This window comes from Saccostrea cucullata, unplaced genomic scaffold (assembly GCF_032062105.1).
Source record: "Saccostrea cucullata isolate Sc308-1 unplaced genomic scaffold, CSIRO_AGI_Scuc_v1 ctg3283, whole genome shotgun sequence".
Lineage (NCBI taxonomy): Eukaryota > Metazoa > Mollusca > Bivalvia > Ostreida > Ostreidae > Saccostrea > Saccostrea cuccullata.
This window is the reverse complement of record NW_026933368.1, coordinates 41,388-55,154: the sequence shown is the minus strand read 5'-3', so window position 1 is coordinate 55,154 and position 13,767 is coordinate 41,388. Positions and strand designations below refer to the sequence as shown.

Below are 13,767 nucleotides of genomic sequence, written 5' to 3'. Positions count from 1 at the left end.
TTTAAATTTTGTACGAATTTTGGTTCAAGTAGTGTGATTTTTATTTTATCGCTTTAATTTTTTTAAGAATTGCGCATGTCCATATTAAATTAAAGTCATCGGTGGAAAAAATCCAATGATTGTTTGAATATATTTACATTCATATAAATGTTTCTGGACAATGCAATATAAAAAACATTATCCCGCCTTGATAATGATTCAACGAATTCAAATCCGTTTGTTTATTTACCTTTATATAACACATGCCTCTCATTCATTCCTGTATGTAAACGCCCGCGTGGCGCAGAAGTTAGAGCATCTGCTCTAGAGTCGCAAAGTAAGGAGTCAATCTTTACGTCGTAGGTTCGAATCACACTGTGAGACGTGGAGACTGGTCCTTCGGATAAAATCGTAAAGAAGATCCCTTGACGCAGTAGGTGCTGGCACGAAAAATCCCTCCCTGCTCAATGGCTCTGAGTGCCGAGTATAGGACAAAATTAGGAGCTCTCCACAGGCAAGTGGTGGCGTCTCCATATGAGTGAAAATCTTCGAGAGGAACGTTTAACAATATACAATCAATCAATTAATATTCCTGCTTTTAAGAAGACTTAAAAATCGGGTATGATTTGAAGACAAATCTATACTAAATAAATTATTATAACAATCTATGCGTCTCGAAAAGTACTAATTACAGAGTTTACAGGTAATTGGCGATGCTTGTATAATTCATGCTAGTAAATCAAAATTTACCTACATGTAAATGATTCCAATTGATATTCAACTGAATATTGCTCAAAATTACCAACAGTTCTAAGCTTAATGGCAATTAACATTACTTTAATACATAAGATATTGAATGTTTTTACTTCTTTGAAATTTTACACGTTTAAATTTTACGAATTTATCAAATTCCTAAAAATAAGTAAAATATAGCAGGTCGTAAAATTTTTCCGTTATTCAATATACATTGAGGTAATGTTTTCCTAGCGAGCTATGCAGGTTACAGGTTCAAAGAACTTTTTTCCTATAGATGAAAAATCCTGATGCACTGTTATGGCGGAAGATAAAGGTCAACCTATGGTATCCTTGCTGTTAATTTGTCATATAATCGGCCTCACAAATGGATACCGTCCTTTGCGACAAGGACTTACACCAACCAATGTACTGTTTGTCAACATTAAGCAAATTATCACTGATGATGTTTTATTAACTTTCTGACTCATAGCAAAATTGAATTACATCATTTTGGGGTTAGTTTACACTGTTTTACAGAAACATGTGACAGTAAAAATCTCTGTTCACAATATTCATCCTATGTTTTGAAAAATGAGTGAAAACGACAATGTTTACAAATATCTAAACAATTACTACTATTTTGAAAAATCAAAAATTGTAGTTATCCACGTTTGTCTGACATTAAAACAGATAATGAAACTTGCATCAAAAGCTTTTTTTAGCAATTTTTCGAAAGAATCAGGTGACAATAAAAAAAAAAACCTCTGATGTTAGAGTTTGCAGACCTTTATACTCAATTCCATTTGATGTTAAAACTGTTACTTTCAGATCCCTCCCCTGACCAAATATGGAGCACGGAATATGGAAACCCAGATTCAGTCTAGTCCCATGTACTAAATTGATATATAGATTATTACTTATCAGTGTTATACATGTAACTCTAAATCTAAATACACGGGTTTCATTTTTTTGTATCCAATTTTATTTCTCGAGTCCACTTCTTTAATTTCACGACGAAAAAATGTCGACATATGGGAATTATCAAGTACTTTGTTCTATGTTTTATTTCATGTCTTGCTACATGTACAACAACATTGTGAAAACTTGCTGTATGTGGTCGTTCAATCCATAAGTGTTAGTGGTCTGTTATTCTTCTTCAAATCTCTTCTCCTACGTGTTTTATGATTCAATTCATTTTCCACAACAACTTGAAAGTCTATTGCTTTACATATAAACATTTTTGTGTGTTATCAAGGTTAAACGTACATTTTCCCTAAAATCAAGACTGGACAAGGACTGTTCTTCCTAAATATTCCGGTTTCTCTTTAGATTAAAGAAAATTTTCTAAGAAGAATATTGGAGATTAAGCCTAGAAACGACACAACCTTAAATATTTTACTTCTCGGACAAACTGGATGTGGAAAATCATCCTTTGTTAATGCGTGTTTGACAGCATTACTACAAGAAGGAAGAGTTATTAAACAAGCTCCAGTTGGACCAATGACTGCAGAAAGTTTAACAAGAAGGGTAAGTGCTTTTTGGAAATTTCTGGCTTGATATTTGATAAAAAAAATAATAATATTAAAGGGTGTTAAAAGATCAATGTTTTTGAGATAAATTATGCACACATGCTTCATACCATGCACTTCAAAAAAGAAAGAGATAAAAACTCAAAAATAAAGAAGACTGCATTATGATATTGATGCATAAATTTAAGATTTCATTAAAAAAATTATTTTTAAAAATCATGTTAATATTCATGCAAAAATCATACAAAAACCATGCGGAAAGTTCCACATAAGAATGTCATGTGAATGTCCTAATTAATTTTTTAAGTGAAACTCGTGCGTTTTTTATGTGAACATAATTTCGCATGATTTACGTTGGAATTTAAATTTATCAGTTTGATATGTATAAATCGTGCTTAATTTGCAGAAATATTTTGTGATATTTATCAATCAGGGGGAAAAAAAAACAATGAACAAAGAATTTGAATGTTTCAATGTTTTTTTAGTTGTTTCTGCCACAGTAAGTAATAAAAATTGCCAGTCTCTGATATTCTATTACATTTTCAACAGTGAAATACTGAAATTTATCTATTATACAAAAGTGATATATGTCACAGTGTAAAAAAAAATATCTAAATGATATTCTGTCACAGTGTGAAAAATATCAGAAGTTCGGTAAAATTCTCGATTTACCTTGGCATAACGAAGAGTGTTTGTAAAAATATTCCTTGCATTTGGATAGTAATAATAATATATATATAAAAGAGAGAGAGAGAGAGAGAGAGAGAGAGAGAGTTAGTTATCCCATTCTGACAGAGAATAAGACTGCTAAAGTTCCCCCCAAATATGTTGCTGAAATCTATGTTTACACTGTTTTCAATCTCGAATCATTCAGCTTCCTAGCTATGACGTCTCAACGTCTCAACTATGACGTCCTATAGCCTCTGTCTGTATTAAAAAAAGACAAATAGGCAAAGGGGAAATCAAAGAAAATGTAATAAACTTTTAAAAGTTTAAAAACTCACTCATGAGACAGGATTTTTTTTATATTTTCACTAATGCTTCGCAATCGTGAACATATCAAAATATCCTGTCCAACTCGTGAAATGAATTCCATATTCAACTACAAAACATTGAATAATTTTAAATATCGTTTGGATGTTCCTTGTTAATACATTGACTTTAGTGCCGATGGCTGTGTTTAAACGCGGTTTTTCAGTTTTTTTCAGTCTTGTGTCCTGATCGACAAACATTTCCTAGAATGAAATATATTTTTTTTTAAAGTATTACCACCCATACTTATATTCTAATTGTTTAGGTCAAAGGGACTAATTTCTAAACAAGCTAATTCAGGACGACTTCGATTCATACCCGAGTATAACTCTTGGTTAACGTCACATAACCGGACGTTTACACAAACATGTGGTTTTCAAGCCAACACATATGAGTTTCAAGGGTAGCAAAAATAAAATAAATTTCCTCAATGAGTTTTAAAAGGCGGTCGAATGGGTCCATTTTTACATCATCTGTTAGTTAATTTTCTCTATAGCTTTTGCTGCAGTTGATTTTTTTTTTCTTTTTCAGCTCTGAACTTTATTGGTTTCGAATTTGAATTCATGTCTCTGCTGTTGTCGGGCAGTAAGCCTGAAAATTCTAATCAAATAAACATATATTCATTTAAATTATAAAGCGTTCATGTAGAAAGTGCGTTTTGAAGTTTGCTTTTAAGGATAAGTATGGCAAGTCCTTTTACTATTTATTCGGAAAACAAAATTTATCTCAAAATTACAGAGATATCTCTCATTTTGAGAGATATCTCTTTAAAAATAGAGATATCTCTAAACTTAAAGAGATATCTCTCATTTTAAGAGATATCTCTATGAGAAAGAGATATCTCTTATACTTAGAGAGATATCTCTTTTTATTAGAGAGGTATCTCTTCCAATTGAAAAGATATCTCTTTCTCCTTGAGATATCTCTTTTGTGAAAAGAGATATCTCTAAACGTTAAAGAGATATCTCTTTCACCTAGAGAGATATCTCTTTTAGTTTTGGAGATTTCTCTTTTACTTAAAGAGATATCTCTTTAAGTAAAAGAGATATCTTTCTCCGTTTATCTTAAGAGATATCTCTTAACGTCTTAACGAGAAAGAGATATCTTTCGAAAGTGTCTAAAAGGGATATCTCTCAAGCAAAAAGAGATATCTCTTTGTTGCAAAGATTTTTTTTTATTTAAATTCCATTTCAAATGACTTCTCCTTTACCGGAAGTAAGCTTTTTATTGACGGAAATACTCAAATTAGATATAGATGATTATTTCATAAGCTGAGAAAATTCGGTCCATTGCATTTGAGATTATATAAATGCTTACTAATATTAAACTTTTAGCATTTCGTCAACGTAGCTACCATTATTATTTGTTTTAAGTAAAGGATTAACGATTTACGAAACTATTCCAGAGACTTTACTTCCTGTTTCACTTTCGTTTTAAAGTGGAGAATTAATTATTCTATTTTAAGCATCACTAGAAAAGAGATATCTCTTTCATTAAAAGAGATATCTCTTTAGCTTAAAAAAATATCTCTTTTTGAAAATCTAAAGAGATATCTCTCTAACTAAGAAAGATATCTCTTTTAACCTTGTTAAAGAGATATCTATCTAACTTTAAGAGATATCTCTCTCGCTTAAAGAGATATCTCTCTAGCTTATAAAGATATCTCTCTAAGTAAAAGAGATATCTCTCACAAAAAGAGATATCTCTTTTGTTTATCTCTCTAGGGATAAAGATATCTCTTTTAGTCAAAGAGATATCTCTATAAGCTGCAGAGATATCTCTATATGCTAGAGAGATATCTCTCTTATTGAGAGAAAATTTTTAGTTCACGAATAAATAGTAAAAGGGCTAGCCATAGATAAGCGATGCTAAACATAATATTTAGTAAAAAAATAATTCCTACGTTAAGGTTTTTCTTTTGACGCCGCCATATCGAAACTCTAGTAATCCTACTGTATGGTTGGGTTAGCATGGGTAGAGTTCATAAGGTCTTAGACGTATTTTGAGTAGTAACTATGGTCGTTCGATTGAAACTCAAGTAACTCGAGTACGTATTCGGGTACGAATCGAAGTCGCCCTCAGAGAATTTGTGTCCCTCGCTTAAGGAAAAAAGAAGACCATGAGTAGTTCGGGGGCGGTGGGGGTCGGATCCCCCTGAATGAATTGTTAATTAAATGCATACACGTAAAAATTGCCAATATGGATATAAAGATTTGATTGCTTAAACTTTATTATGTGTATAGAAGATTTTCATTCATATAGAATATTTATCACACTGTAGTTATGATTTTTTGAGGTTTTGCTTGTGAATTTTTTTTTTGAAAATTATGTACATTTTAAATTTCTCATATATTAAGCACAAAATATTATTGGGGAAAGTTAAAAAAAATCTGTTGAGTTTTCTTTTTGAAGTCTGCAAATATTTTTCCAACAATATAAAATACAGTTTAATATTTTGTAGTTTATTTCATATAAGCTGAAAATCAAAACGAATGGTCAAGATGCAGAATTACCTATTCAATTGTTTGACTCGCCGGGACTACAAAGTGAAGAAAACAAGGGAGTACATACTGATGATATCAAGATGATGTGCAGAGGTTTTATCAAATCTAATTATTTGGTAGGAAAAAAAGACAAAGTTTCTCTTTTTGTAATCCATTCTTTCGACATTGCAAAGCTTAATGCGAATCCATATTTTTGCACCAAGAAAGCATTTGCCGAGAGATTATACTGTTGCTTAAAATTATTTTTCTTTCTCTTTCTTATTGTTTCTTTTGTTGACATTTATGTTTTAGCTCACTTGAACATGGTTAAATTGAGCTTTTCAGATCAAAATGACACCATTGTCTGTTCTTGTCATTCTCGTTTTATATTTTAAATTTTTAACTTCTAGAAACTATTTTCATTGCTACAATCAAACTTGCCACAGAGCATAAATTGATCCAACAGTGACTTCAAATTTCTTCAAATGAAAGCTTTGTTTTTTATGCTCATGTAAACGAAGTTTTAGGGATATATAGTTTTAATTGTGTCCGTCCGTCTGTATAGTTGTATGTCTAGCTGTTTGTATGTCCACAAAACTTTAGCCTTGCCCATAACTTTTCATTTAGTGGGGCTTAACTTTCATATTTCATATGTATATTCCTTGTTACTAGACCTTTCTTTGGGTATTGCCATTTAACAATTTGACCTTTTGACCTTAAACTTGCAATTGGAGTTTGACCCACGTTTACATGTACACAAAGTACCATATCTTATGAACAATAGATACAAAGACTTTTAGACTGCAAATATGTATTTATTGAGCAAAGACATTTTATGAGATACAAAAACTTTAACATTTTGACATCTACCTTGGAGATTTTAGTACTAATAAAAAACTTTAACCTTCGTCATTACTTTTGAATAGTTAAGGCTAGTGCTTCCATTTTTCACATGTGTTATTCCCGTGAGAAGACCGTTCATTGGATACCAAGAACTTTTACCCTTTGACCTTCATCTTGGAGTGTGACCCTCTTTTTAAAAGCAAACATTGACCATAACTTTTCTAATGTAAGGACCACTGCTTTCTTTCTTTTCGTATTTAATCAATGAGACAAGATCTTTCATTTAATATCAAGATTTTTGACCCTCTGACTTTGACCTTGAAGTTTGACATACTTTTTTAAAATTTTAAATCTTGGCCATAACTTTTGATTGATTGATTGATTGATTGTATATTGTTTAACGTCCCTCTCGAGAATTTTTCACTCATATGGAGAGGTCACCGTATGCCGGTGAAGGGCTTCAAATTTAGACCTATACTCGGCACTCAGGGCCATTGAGCAGTGAGGGTTCTTTATCGTGCCAGCGCCTTACCGTGACACGGGATCTACTTTTTTAAGGTCATATCCGAAAGGCCCGTGACTTTCACTTCGAGTGCCGAGCGCTTGGCGAAGGAACAGTCACTACCTTTGTTAACGTCTTAGGTATGACGCGGCGCCGCGAACGAGAATCGAACCCAGGCCTCCAGATCACGAAGCGAACGCTCTACCACTAGGCTACCGTGATCGGTTCCATACCTTTTGAAAGGTTAGAGCTAGGACTTTCATACTTCACATAAATATTCTTTGTGAAAAGACGTTTCATTGGATACAATAACCTTGACTCCTTGAATCGAACCCAGGCCTCCCGATCACGAAGCGAACGCTCTACCATAAGGCTACCATGACAATCTTTGTGTACCAAAATATTAAATTTGCATTTTAAGAAAAGATAAATCCTCGATATGTTGCCAAAGTGTTTCACAAACACGTCTTGTTTTAAAAGGAAAGCCGGGCAATGGTATATCATTTTTGTTTTCTTGTGTAGCCTAGATTCATACATGTTTTAATCATGAACCACAGAGGAAGAGTCTGGCCTAAATCAGTAATGAAATTGCATATGAATAAATCAAAAAGTGATTTGAAATCTTCTTCTTAAAACAAGAAGGTCATGAGTACTCATTTTTAGCTCACCTTAACCGAAGGCTCAAGTGAGCTTTTCTGATCAAAATTTGTCCGTTGTCTGTCGTCGTCGACCATGTTGTAGTCGTCGTTGTTGTCGTCGTAAACTTTTTACATTTTCATCTTCTTCTCAAGAATCACGGGGCCAATTTCAACCAAACATGCTTCAACATATCCTTGGGTAAAGGGGATTCAAGTTTGTTCAAATGAAGGGCCATGCCCTTTTCCAAGGGGAGATAATTAAGAATTAGAGAAAAATTAATGGCATTTAAAAAAAAACCATATTCTTCTCAAGAACCACTGGGCCAGGAAAGATGAAAGATGTGGAATCATCAGGTAGTGTAGATTTAAATTTGTTAAATCATGACTCCTGGGAGGGGGGGCAAAATGGCCGATCAAAGTTTAACATAGGTATATATAGGAAAAATCTTTAAATATCTTCTTCTCAAGAACCATTGAGCTGGGAAAGATGAAACTCATGTGGAATCATCCTCAGGTAGTGTAGATTCAAGTTTGTTCAAATCATGACCCCGAGGGTAGGATGGGACCAATATGGCCGATCAATGTTTTCCATAGGAATATATAGGAAAAATCTTAAAAAATCTTCTCAAGAACCATTAAGACAGGAAAGATGAAACTCATGTGAAATTATCCTCAGGTAGTGTAGATTCAAGTTTGTTCATATAATGACCCCAAGGGGCTAGGGTGGGGCCAAAATTGCCGATAAACGTTTAACATAGGAATATATAGGGAAACCTTTTCATTTTTCTTTTCAAGTATTTCAAAGTCATGATTAGTAATATTTATATGGAGTCATCCTCAGGTAGTGTAGATTCAGATGTGTTCAAATCATGACCCCTGGGGCTATGATGGGGCCATAATGGTCATTAAAAGTTTAACATAGGAATATATAGGAAAAATCTTTTAAAAATTTTCTTCTCAAGAACCACTGGGCCAGGAAGGATGAAACTCATGTGGAATTATCCTCAGGTAGTGTACATTCAAAATTATAATTCTTGCCTTTTTTTAACATAAGATAAACTCCACGAACCCAATTCAATCGAATAATGAGATGTATCGTGAAGACCCCGAAGAGAAAGACAAGGTACACTGTATTGTGCACGTTTTTGCAGCAGACGTAAAAGAATTCGTACACAAGAAGGTTGAAGGACAATTAAAGAAAATCAAAAATGAGTTTAGAGAAGGTATTTAATCAAAGAAATGTACTTAGTTTGATACCACTCTTTCTCTCTCTTAACAATACTGTGATCGGTTCCTTTCAAAAGGGCTGTGATTTTCAAATGTTAAATTGACTGTCACTGTTATGCCATGCCATGTAATGATATTTGTAGATTACATAATAAATAATATGTTTTAATGTTAAGAGGGATAAAGTTGGGATCCATATAAATGTTTCAAAACGAAATTGCAATTGAAATTTCAAACAATATTCTGAAAACAAATACAAATATATTTAATTTATTTAACCATTTTTCATTTTTTAAAAATACTTTAACGAAATGATCGAGGTTTAAACAGCTGTATACATTTTTAAAAAAGAAAATTTACCATATACCAAATGAATTAGCTTTAAAACCAAACAAATAGCTAGGAATTTTAATTGTTGAAAATACGAGGGTTGTCCCAAAATTCGTAGAAAATATAGTTGTTGAAAATGGCATCTCAGTTCTACGAAGGTTGTCGCAAAAAGTCGTAGAAAATGTATAACTTTGTTAACATGCAACCAACACTAACCCAAATTTTGCATAGTCTTAATATATTTTTTCAAAGTTGATTTGGTCCCAAATTAAACGCACTTTGAAAGAAAAATTTCAAAGTTCCTTGATTTTGTCCCAATTTTAAGGCACTTTAAAAAAAATTCAAAGTGCGTAATTTTTTCAAAGTGCGTTGCACCACTGCTTTTTTATGTATTTTTTTTCCTTTTCATAGATATTCCTCAGGTTATACTGTTGACAAAAGTCGATCGCTTAGGAATTGCGGATATTACTCAGATGTTCAGACACAAGATGGTAAAAGAGTACTGCATGAAGGCGGCAGCCATCCTGGATCTATGTGAGAACGATGTTCTCCCCCAGGTTAGCTACAGCGATGAAATGGTCCCATCTGTTTACAAGGATTTGGTTACTCTGTTTAACATCAAAACAATAATGGAGAGAGCAAACGATCGCGTAAATGGACAAATTATCCCCAATGACAATTCAGCAAATGATTAGCCTTTTGCTAACAACTTCGACAATAACGATTTAAAGTAGCAGCATACAACCTAAAGAATTGTAATTTTGAAAAAAAAAAATGGAAATGAAACTGAACTTATTTTATGATATGAGATTTTATGATAATTATTTAGCACTTTCTTTTATTTATTTCTTATGTGTAATCAGCAAAAGAAAGGCATGAAGTATGTGCTGAAAGGTGTGCAATCTGGTCAACTCCCTTTGAGAGATGACATCTCAAACCACCACTATGACCACAATCCATCTATTCAGTTAGAAAAAGTTTGAGTAAGAACTGCGTTTAGTTTTCACATATTTTTCAGAAAAGAAAATTGTACTTGATACTAAATAAATTTGAAAAATACGAGAAAGTTATACAGAACGAATGTGTAAATGTCCTATAATTTATAGTTCAATATGATAACGTGTTAAGTGATTTTTTTTAAACATACCACAGGCACTTGTTTCGGGAATAGATTTTAATTCATAGCATAGTGTGTATTATTATACTATGGATCAAATATTTATTACAGAAATAAGTGCCTGTGCATTATATTATTAAATAATAATAAAGCAATTAGTTTTCATATTTTTTCTCAGGAAAGAAAATTGTACTTGATGCTACATAATTTTTCAGTTTGAAAATACGAGAAAGTTATATAGAACGCATGTGTAAATGTTCTATAATATAGAGATCAATATAATTACAAATTAAGGTATTACATGTATAACAAGCACTACTAGAGAATGGAATAATACTGCATATTTTCTCATGAAGACAATTTGAATGTTTTAATTCCAAGTTTTTATTAAATTTTGTCCAGGCGTATTTGAAAAATGGAGCATTTTCAAACCATACCCTCCTGGGTAGAAACAGTGAAGGGGCTGTTATACTATAACAAAAATTTTTATTTCTTAATTTCACTTTAATACAAAGTTTTCACTGTGAATGAACAAGCATTTCATAGGTGATTAATAAAAAAACAATTCATTATTAAAAATTATCATTTATTAATATTATTTCTGGTTTACTGACCTTATTCAATGGTAAGCATGCATTCCAGACAAACAACTTCATTTTAATTTTTTTTAAATCCCAGTGTGCTTTGGGCTACAATTAACATCAACAGAAATTGACTCTAATGATTACTTTCCATAAAAAATTTTTTAAAAAATATTTTGAAATTATCAAGCAATTATTACCCCTACCCCCTATATCATCGTTCAATTAGCAGAGACAGGTATGTAACTTATCTTCTTATACACTTACTTCTGTAAGATTATATTTATATTTTGATACCATTTTAATAGGCATGCAAAAATGAGTCTCTTGGCCTATTTTACAATGACCTTGACCTTTTAACCTTGAAAAAAATGTAAGATTTACCTAATAACAGCAAAAAACATTGTATATATTTTAATAAAATTAGAATTAGATTATCTAACCAAAATATTTTCACTACAATAATTCCCACTGATTGATACAAACATCTGTGTTTAGACTTTTACAAATTTGAGCCTCATTCAACATCCTTGCAGTCCAAATATACCTGCAGTGCTAGGTCAAAAACATCTCACCTTGAACTTTTAGAATCCTGGAGTAAACCTTTTTACAATACAATCAGTATACAATTATTAACTTTTGATGAGGTCTTCTCATGAGTATACTGACCTGATCAGGTATTTGTTGACCGAGGCCAAAAACTGAGGGTAATCAATACCTTACAAGATCCATATACTAACAAAAAGACCAAATTCAAACATCAATAACTGTTTATCAAATCAGGAGTTTTACAACATTTTTGAATCTATAATTCTTGTCTTCAACACATATAAACACTTTTAATGTAAATTTTAGTGTATGCAATGAATACGTGAAGCGGCACTGTGACACACAATGAGGGAAATTGACAAATGTAGAATTTTTGCATGCTCCAGTTGAATGTTGTTTACAAGTTTGAGCTAAAAATAAAAGTTGCGTGACCTTGACAAACACAAAAACAATGAAACAGTAGACACAACCTTTGTTTTTCCGGCACTTATATCATGAATCGTCATATCTTAGCTATTTCTCTATTTTAACACTAACCTAGCATAAATGTACATGGTTTTGTTTATCTAACACAATTTAGAATCACAACTAGAAAAAAAAAACTTTCTAATGTTGGGATGATTTCCTCAAGGGTTTTCTTGACGTTTGTAACACGTGGTTGACCTTCACGATTTTTACACGAAAATATATATTCCTTAGCACATCCTCTCCATCGCATTCAAATATTTTCTTCAAATGACCCAGATTTAGTCCAGAGCCGGCCACCTTTTCTGCCGTACTTATTTTAAGGATTTCTTTACCAACAAGCAAATGCAAAGATGAAACGTTCTTTGCTTTTTCTCTGTTGAACTTTATTTGATTGATAACAGCAGCTGGTTGGAAACTCTGAATACACATTTTGTGTGGAAAATCAGCTTTCCTAGGACCTTCACAACCTCCATAGCATTGTGGGCATCACATGGGGTGTTTAAGATTGTCCTGGACAATTCTTCTTGCTTGTACGACTGGGAAGTGAAGGCCTTCTTAAATATACTGAGACTGTCTATACATCCTATCACACAGTCTAAAAATTCTGCCTCGCTTTTTATGTTCATCATTGCATTCATTAATATCGGAAAATCAAATTTTCGTCCATTGTGGGCAATCAAATACACACTAGCATATCTCTTTAGCCATTTGCAGAATTTATCAATGGAAGAAGAAAGATCTTCTGCATGAACCTGTTGACCATGGACTGTCGTTGTCCCACTATTGTTGACAATTATCCCGGCTATCTGCTGTGCAGTGGAAGCAATTGGCACCTTTGGGTAAACGTAAGCAGAAAACTCTGACACCGATCCCACGACTGATGCAGCAATTTGTGTGATATGTGGATATTTCCCTCCACGCACTGAAATATACAAATGTTTGTTAGTTGATAAATACTGATTAACATATTAACATGTACTAGTAGTTATCTTCTTGCTGCAATTTATAATTTACTCAAGTCAGTTGTCTCCAAGTCAATGAAATGAAGGTAGCATTTCCCCTGCAGGCACAGGTTTGCAGTTTCCTTGAGGCACTGCTTCTGGGAAGTGCTCGACATCAGCATCAACAGTAAGCCCGATACCTGCATAAGATTAGTAAAAATAATTGTTAAAAACTAAAATGTTAAACAAAGCATAATATTCCATGATTTAATATAAAGTTCCAAGACTGATATTTGTTTTAAATTCTACAATTTCATAAAAATAAGAATAAAAGTAGAATATTTATTTAAAATTAAAGAAAAATACCTGACTGATATGAAGCTCCCTCCAATGCTTCATTAGCACCTTGGGTGACCGCTCGCTCTTGTTTAAGCATCAAACGTCGTCTCTTGGTTGAGGGCAATCAGGACTTTTCTTGAACTTTTTCTCTGTGCCTCATCGTCTGCTCAGCATAAGCTGTGGTATTTTTCCCATGATACAGACCAGCTTCCTTGTGAACCTACATATTCATGAATATTATTTTAATAAATAAATATCCTTTTTGAATAGTGACAAAATAAATAATTTTATTCACAAAATTTTATTATGAATTATAACAAACTATTTGAAAAAACAAAGTATATTTCATGCATGTACTTACAGCTCTATGGCTTCCATTTCTTTATTGCAATACATATGTCTTTAAAAAGATAAACAAAACAAAACAATAAAGTAAAAGTGTTGTACAAAAGTGAACACAAACAGAAATGCATT

At 32.5% G+C, this 13,767-nt stretch overlaps 2 protein-coding genes across 2 annotated transcripts; one reads left to right on the top strand and one right to left on the bottom strand.

The window, feature by feature from the left end:
• The first annotated feature begins 1,032 nt into the window (after positions 1–1,032).
• Positions 1,033–10,036, top strand: LOC134238122 (interferon-induced protein 44-like). The gene is made up of 5 exons (XM_062720245.1): positions 1,033–1,059; positions 2,044–2,241; positions 5,737–5,895; positions 8,796–8,964; positions 9,710–10,036. Exons 1-5 carry the CDS (start codon positions 1,033–1,035, stop codon positions 9,991–9,993), a joined length of 837 nt encoding a protein of 278 aa, XP_062576229.1. The 3' UTR covers positions 9,994–10,036.
• A 2,360-nt stretch (positions 10,037–12,396) lies between these two features.
• Positions 12,397–13,353, bottom strand: LOC134238121 (uncharacterized). The gene is made up of 3 exons (XM_062720244.1): positions 13,321–13,353; positions 13,028–13,154; positions 12,397–12,935 (listed from the first exon to the last, which is right to left on the bottom strand). The coding sequence occupies exons 1-3, from the start codon at positions 13,351–13,353 to the stop codon at positions 12,397–12,399; spliced, it is 699 nt and encodes a 232-aa protein (XP_062576228.1).
• Positions 13,354–13,767: the final 414 nt, after the last annotated feature.

Coding starts and splice junctions, on each gene's coding strand:
- LOC134238122 (XM_062720245.1), top strand. CDS start 1,033: ATGGCGGAAGATAAAGGTCAACCTATG. Junction 1,060..2,043: donor AAGATAAAGGTCAACCTATG/GTATCCTTGCTG, acceptor GTTTCTCTTTAG/ATTAAAGAAAATTTTCTAAG. Junction 2,242..5,736: donor CAGAAAGTTTAACAAGAAGG/GTAAGTGCTTTT, acceptor AATATTTTGTAG/TTTATTTCATATAAGCTGAA.
- LOC134238121 (XM_062720244.1), bottom strand. CDS start 13,353: ATGAAGCATTGGAGGGAGCTTCATATCAGTCAG. Junction 13,155..13,320: donor GGGAGCTTCATATCAGTCAG/GTATTTTTCTTT, acceptor AATCTTATGCAG/GTATCGGGCTTACTGTTGAT. Junction 12,936..13,027: donor CTTGGAGACAACTGACTTGA/GTAAATTATAAA, acceptor TGTATATTTCAG/TGCGTGGAGGGAAATATCCA.